Raw genomic sequence first — 7,819 nt, 5'->3', positions numbered from 1 at the left:
AGTCTCCTTTTCTGAAACCACTAAAAAGCTGGAGAATTTTGTCGCCTCCGGTGCCCTAAACTATGCCGCATGTAAAAGAGAACAGACTAAATCATGGCAGGAAAAATCTGACCACTGCCAATAAATGTAGACATTTTGTTGTCTGTTTTATGTCTAAAATTTCTTTAAGGATATGTATTTCATTGTTTAGTTAACGTGAAAGGAATCATACATTTCATATATCTTCGTTTTTCAGAACAGCCATTTGTGGATAGAACAAACTCTTAGAAACAATCAGGGGTGCCTATGATGACATCTACCTGCATGAGTTTAGAAAGACCCGAAACAATTGAACTTTCCCTTTAAATTAATGTTCCTTTTAAAAATCTGTTTTGGAGTTGTCATGGTTTTCTTCTTGCAGTGACTCTATATCGCCGTCTCTCCTGTGCCCAGTTGTCAAAATGTGTTACTGTTCTTTCTCCTCCACATTCTCCATCAGTTTTACCTCTTCTAATGTCATATGAAACTCCCGCTCAAGATCTCCGTGTTCTTTCCCATTTTTAAAAGCTCGTGAAGTTAAAATTAACATATGAAGTCATCCTTTGCTTTTGAAATGCAGAGCTAAGACAAGTGCCTAAACAGCGCAAGTGACAAACTGGCTCAGAGAAAATGGGAATGGTTTTCACACTGACCACACACACATTCGGCCAAGAACGCTCACCACAAACTTCCTAGACTTCCACTATTACTCTGAGCCTTTTTTAATACCACACCTACATAAGCAGTAAAAGCTGATTAACAGTTGGGTTTTAATACGTCACTGTGAAATGAGATGTTTACAAGAGATATTTATTGGAATAATGTGTTTTTGTTCATTTCATCCCTCACAAGAAAGACCCTAGTGCTATAGACATAAATTAAACTGATTGTAGAGACACCTGTGCACTCAGATTTCTTTCCAGTGTTGAATGGAACCAGGCATTTCCTTGGTTAGTTCACTGAGGCATCATTGGTGTGATGCGCTTCTGATTGGGGAGAAATGGAGGCCAGAGAACAACACTAACAGGCTACTAGATTTCACCATACAGCAGCGCAGCGTTTTTCATCCTCTGATGGCCCAACTCCAGCCCTGAGAGTCCATCACTTCCAAGAAAGTATGGAAAGGACTGTTTTTTTAAGAGAGAGAAGCGAATGGGGGAGAGAGAAGTCCTGCGTCACGTTGCTTTAATTTGTTCACCAGCTGCCAACCGTCCTGGCAAAGCATCCAGCACAGAACAAGTGTAATCTTTACAGTACAGTCAATTATAATAAATACCACAAGGAAAATAATCAGAGGTGAGAGACCCAGCTCTAACCCCTGAGTTGTAAAAGCTGCTGGACTTTCTTCCAAGTGTCCACAAATGTCAAGGCAAAAGGTGTCTATGCCAGATGTGGCTCTATTGTAATTTTATCAAAGTTGCTACTTCAAGAAAATCTAAATAAATGTTTGATTCATGTCAGAAGTTAGTAGACACAGCTTGTTAATTAGTGCATTCATCTTATTTAAGGTGCAACCACTGCATTACTTTGTACAATTACCACAGACAAGCATGAAATTACGTTGGTACTCTGGAGCAGCTGCGTGTGAGCTGTGTTCTCTTAAGTGATGGTACTCCATCCAGTACATTTGGGACGAGCTGGAGAGGTGTTTGTGAACCAGAACTAATCATCCAACATCAGCACCTGACCTCACTATATTTTATGTCTAAATAGCAGCAAAAAACAACCAACGCCCACTAACACCCATATATAAAGCTTCTTCTCCACTCTAATCTTCACTGTCACGATTGGCACAGAGCTCAGAATGTCTACAGAGCCCTACTCTTTTAGGGTCAGTGGATTATTCTCTTTGCTTATCTTATGTTTTCTTTTCTACTCCTGCCAGCTGTGCAAACCAAAACCAGATGTTTTGATTAAGGCCTGGCCCTGAAAAACTGTGCCAGGAAAGGGATAAAAGCAACAAAGCATTACGTCTGCGAGTGATGTGTTTCAGGTGATGGGGTGGGGACACCCTGCACATTCAGGGGCAAGCCAAGAGACTTCCTGCCCTGTGCATCTTGGGTATATAAAGCCCCTCTACTAGCTCTGTGGAAGGGGGAGAAATCCAGAGCTGCTGGACAGGAGGAGCTTTGAAAAAGGCTTCCACAATCAGAGAGTAAGAGAGAGAGAGAGAGAGAGAGAGAGAGAGAGAGAGAGAGAGAGAGAGAGAGAGAGAGAGACTGTATACTGTTCCACTATATTTGTTTCAGCATTTTAGTACAGGTATTGCACATAGAGCATATGCATGGCATGGCATGTAATTACTTTACTAAATACATTATATCTTTGCACATGCATGATGCACATCAACAAATATCAGATGTTTAACTGTTAGAAGATATCTGTACTGGACTGCACCCAAAACCAGAAAGCAATTTAAGTGCACGTGCTTTGTGAACATTTGCAGTAAATACGTAAAGAAAAGAAAACCCCGAAGTGAACTTCAATGAAGCTGATGATGAATGAGACGTGTCTGGCTGTGGACGTGCTGCTCTTGTGTCTTTGGTGCGGAGTTTGCGCAGCCTACGCCCGGAACTCCACCGCGGCTCTCTCGCTCACTCATGCCGGGCTTGGCGCACCTTTGCCAGGCCAGGACGCGCCGCTCCCGCCGCGGGTCAGAAAGAAGCGCTCCATCTCCCAGGAGGACATGCTAGCCATCCTCCACTACCACAACAAAGTCCGCGGAAAAGTTTTCCCTCCGGCTTCGAACATGGAATACATGGTAATTTGCATTTAAAGCCATTTTGTTTGCATTTTAAATCAGAATTGTTCGCTAAAATGAGATTAGCAACAGAGCCCCGCGCGGTCACTGGGTTCAGATTCCACAGTGCTGTGTTTGAGTCTGTATTTGTTACTTTGTAGGGACCAAAGGTGCCTATAATGATAATCACATTAATATTTTTCCTCCTGTACGGGGACTCTTGTATGGAAGCCAATTTGTAAATGTTAATACTGAGAAATCTTTCCAAATTCATAACTTAGTATCTCATCATTGTGACTTTTCTCATATTCATGAGCAACACATTTTCATAATCATTTTGAGAAGCTGGACATACTCTGTCTAAAAGTGTTCAAATAAAGTAAATATAGTTTCTCATTGTCAGAAATGTAACTGATAATTGATATGAGTATATGGATTTCTAACAGACATAGTTCTCAATTTGTGTAGAAGTCTTTTTCGTGACATTAATTAATGTTAAGAGTTGGGTTAGGTGGAGTTAGGGACCATGGATGGACCCCTCAAAAAATAAAACCATTATATATGTCTGTATTTGACTGATATTGTACTGTATTGTATTGTACTGTTATTGGGACATTTCTACAGTGTGTTTTGGTTCTGCTGTTAAATGGTTTTGGCACTGGTTGATTAATCTCGCACTTTAAATAAAATCTGGATCAGGTAATTTCCTGCAGAGACCCTATAACTACGACTGATTATAAAGACAAAAAAAATATTTACTGGCATACTGTTGTATAAATGTCACATTTTTAGTCTAGATCATGGGCTCATGGAATTGGCTTGTAACTCACTCACACGTGTTTAGCAGGCTGACGATTATCCACAAGGGGTTTCTTGTGGCGTTTAATGATTGGGTGCTTTGTGCAGGCATTCATTAGTTAGTGTTTGTCCCTGTTCAGGCATTCATTAGTTAGTGTTTGTCCCTGTTCTTTTTTCTTATACTTAAGCTTTCAGAAGTAAACATCATATTGAATAGCAGAAACTATATGTGCTTAATATTTCATAGATATAAATTAACCTGTCCACCAAAGATGGTCCATTTCTTCTAAAAATATAGTTCAGCCTAATTGTTAAGGCATGTAATATGTTTCAAAGTGAATAGATGGACTTAAATAATTTTAACTTTCAGGTGATATAGCTCAAACTAGGGTTTAAGTCCCAGCTTGGGAAGTAAACCACACAAGAGAATCTGTGGGAATGACACTTAATGCTGTGTTAGCATACATCGATAATAATATACATGGTAGGAAAACCTGACAAACTAACAAAAAAAAAAGGTAGGTAGGTAGGTAGGTAGATAGATAGATAGATAGATAGATAGATAGATAGATAGATAGACAGACCTGGAACTTGTGAATTGGTTTTTTGGCCTCCACTGGTGAACATTTGTTTTTTCAGGGCTATGATATAAATGGATTTATTTTGGAAGCAGTGGTCTTATGGCTCTTATGGTCACTGTATTTTCAGTCTCTCAGCCAGACAGATTCTTAGGCTTCATTTCATGGCTTGTGAATTTGGTAATGGCAAGGGCACGATCAAGTTTCTTTAAGAAAGCAGTGTTAGCATAGACAGATGGTGTATTTTCTATTGCATAACCAGATGAAATTACATTTTATTGCCCAGCCAGATGCTTTCCTTTTCAATTTGAGCTTTTCAGTGTCTAGCAACTTCATCTCGCCAATTTTGTTGGACTAAGCTTCTTGGCTAATCTCCTGCTTTTAGATGGCTAGTCTGTCTAATAATAATAATAATAATAATAATAATTATTATTATTATTATTTATAATAATAATAATAATAATAATGTGCAATTATTTGTCTTCTGCATAAAAAATGTGTCTTCCGCAATTTAAACCCCAACCCCACCCCCTAATGTTTCCAGGTATGGGATGATACTCTAGCAAAGAGAGCTGAGGAATGGGCTGCGATGTGTCTTTGGGAACATGGCCCTCGGAGCCTACTTCGGTTTTTGGGTCAGAACCTTTCTGTCCGAACTGGAAGGTAAGACACTCATTCTGCACTCAGTGCAATGTCGTCCTGTACGTGCTGTGCATAAATTTCCTATTTATGCTTAACTTAAAGAAAGAGAATCATAAACAAAAATTGCAACCTATTATGATTAGTTTGAGTGAATACCCGACTATAAATATTGGTGTTTTGGCAGCTCCTGAGTGGCCCAGTGGTCTATGTGATGGTCCGATCAATGGGAGATCATCGGTTGTAATTGGCTTTGCTCTCTGGGTGGGTGGGATGGTTTCCTCTCTTCCCCTCATCACACATGGCTGGGTGCCAGCCAGTATGAGGATCTGTGAGCTGATGTAAAAGACCTGGGGAGTTTCCATTCTCTTCTAGTGCTTTGGGCTGTCCAATGAGATCATAATAACGGGGTGTGCGAAATGAATGTGGTTGATATTGCATGCATCTGGGATGTATGTATGGCATTTTTACCAGTGTTTTGTAAAACTTGTCCAACTAAGCAACAGTTGAAAAGCTATGAAAAGTACATTTGTGGGTGGGGCATTATAAATATGTATATTATAATACCCATCCTGATTCAATCTTTTGGAAAAATGATTTTTGTTTCCTGAATATTCTCTGGAATTGTACATGTTTCATTACAATTAGTCCTGAGTGTTTCATTTCATGTGAAATGTTAAATACAACTCAAATTTATAAATTATAGTAACGTATAAACAGCCTATCACAAGTTTGGATGTGTGTCATTTTAGTAATTCATTCTGAAATAACTTGGACATTAAAGCATCTATGAACATCTGTTTTCTCAGCTGTGTCCAGTAACATTGTGGTTTGTGGTTTGGTTAAAGGTACAGATCCATTCTCCAGCTGGTGAAGCCATGGTACGATGAAGTGAAAGATTATTCTTTCCCTTATCCTCGCGAATGTAACCCCAGATGTCCTTTAAAGTGCTACGGACCCATGTGCACACATTACACACAGGTGAGTTGTTTATGATGGTGGCTGACTTGTGGAGTAATTGCATTAATTATTTTTCAGTGGCCCATATCAGCTCTGATCTACTTTTATTTCTCGTTCTCTTTGGGCAGATGGTTTGGGCGACATCAAATAAAATAGGATGCGCTATTCATACGTGCCATAATATGAACGTGTGGGGTTCAGTTTGGAAAAGAGCGACGTATTTGGTGTGCAACTATTCACCAAAGTAAGTGTGCAATCATTATTCTTAAAGGTACATAGCATGGTAGAGTGGATGTGGAGCTTTTGAAAAAAAGTAAAATAACATGGAAGAAATCTCACAAAACTGAAAGTAAACATACAGAACAAGACAAAACATAACAAATGACAGCAGGAATTGTAATAGTCCAAAGAACGAGTCACCATCAGAGTTTTGGAGACGCTATTCATGAATTTGGGGTATGTTCTAGCTGTCATGGCCAATAAATAGTCATGGATTTTAATTATTAGTAAATAATCAAGATTTGTGAATAACATTTAAAATATTGGTCATAAAAATTGCAATTGCAATTTCCCCCCAGTATTTCATAACCTAGCACTGCTATTAATTGCTATACAAGTTCAAGAAAGCATGAAAAATGAAAGCTCTTGCACCTTTTTCATGTTTTCTTCTTGATGTTTAGCTCCAGACTAAGATGAAATGACTACACATGCTAAACACTTTGGCATAAGCCTGTGCAGGCAGCCTGCTCTGGACTGAAAGCTCCTGGCACCAGGGGAGCTTCAAAGGAATTTTGCCTCAATTCTGGAATTTAAGCTCCACAATTTATGTATGACCCTGCTTATGACTGACTTCTGGCCTACTTTATTTAATCCCACTGAACCGAAAGCTTGGGAAAAGCATCACAGAGGAGTTGAACTTGCCTTACCCTGAAAATAAGAGCTTCGCCGTGGAACAAAAAAAATCACCCATTACTTCTATTTCTTATGTGAAAATCAGCATGAAATAACATGAAGTACACTTGCTCTTTCTCTGTTGTTATGGAATCATCTCCTGCTGTGATCCTCATTGAAAGTTAACTTTTCTTTATGTCCTCTATATGTAGTCCAATGTAGTCATTGTCCCAGTCTACCTCCCCATCTACATGAGCTTGTTCTGATTACCTGCGTTGGCTAGCATTGTTCTGAGTGATGGGGAGAGGGAGAGACACTCTACACAACTAGAGAGCTAGGCCAGTGTTCCTCTTTTAGACCCGTGGTTACAGAGGGCTGTGGCATCAGCAGGGATCAAACTTGAGACTTACTGATGATAGGGCCAGTGCTAGGACAGCTTTGCTGCTCAGGAGCAGTGAAAGTCTCTTAGTTAACAAGAAAAAACAAAGTATACCATATTACAAACATGTATCTGCAACTGCCCTTGTTTTAAAACTGCAAAAGTAGTGCAACAAATCTTCAAATATAATGATATTTGTTTACAAAGTAATTTTTAAACATTTGAACCAGATTTGGGGCAAATATCAAAACTAGAAATGTGTTTATTTCCCAGTGGGCTGTTCTTGTATGATCCAACATTTTGCCATAGATTCTAAATATAACTTTGTTAGTTTGGCAATTTGCCCTTTCTCCACTTCACATTTCTTTCTTCACTTTATGAAACAGTCAAAATAAGGACACCTAGAGGCCTGGATGTATTTCTAAACCTTGTTTAAAACAGGGCTGCCCCCATGTGGGGACCTCCTCTATGGAGCATCTTTAATTCAGAAATCACAAAACAGTTTTGATTTTCATTTAATGCGAGTATAACTTCTAAATATTTGTTTTTCCTAATTTTAGAGCTTTAAGAACTTTTTTAAAAGTTTTTGTTGTGTGTTTGTTTGCAGGGGAAACTGGATTGGAGAAGCTCCATATAAAGTTGGTGTTCCCTGCTCCATGTGTCCGCCCAGTTACGGAGGATCATGCAGTAACAACATATGTGTTCCTGCAGTGAACTCTAACTACCTGCACTGGTTCAAATAAACCAGAATAAACACACACACACACACACACACACACAAACACTCTCTCTCTCTCTCTCTCTCTCTCTCTCTCT

The 7,819-nt window shown here is 39.2% G+C and overlaps 1 protein-coding gene across 1 annotated transcript; it reads left to right on the top strand.

Moving 5' to 3' along the window:
• Nucleotides 1–2,327: 2,327 nt before the first annotated feature.
• LOC136685473 (peptidase inhibitor 15-A-like) lies at nt 2,328–7,746 on the top strand. Its single transcript, XM_066659398.1, has 5 exons — nt 2,328–2,779; nt 4,679–4,797; nt 5,622–5,754; nt 5,862–5,977; nt 7,611–7,746. Exons 1-5 carry the CDS (start codon nt 2,504–2,506, stop codon nt 7,744–7,746), a joined length of 780 nt encoding a protein of 259 aa, XP_066515495.1. The 5' UTR covers nt 2,328–2,503.
• Nucleotides 7,747–7,819: the final 73 nt, after the last annotated feature.

This window comes from Hoplias malabaricus, unplaced genomic scaffold (assembly GCF_029633855.1).
Source record: "Hoplias malabaricus isolate fHopMal1 unplaced genomic scaffold, fHopMal1.hap1 scaffold_557, whole genome shotgun sequence".
Classification (NCBI taxonomy): domain Eukaryota; kingdom Metazoa; phylum Chordata; class Actinopteri; order Characiformes; family Erythrinidae; genus Hoplias; species Hoplias malabaricus.
This window is presented reverse-complemented; position numbering and strand designations above follow the sequence as displayed.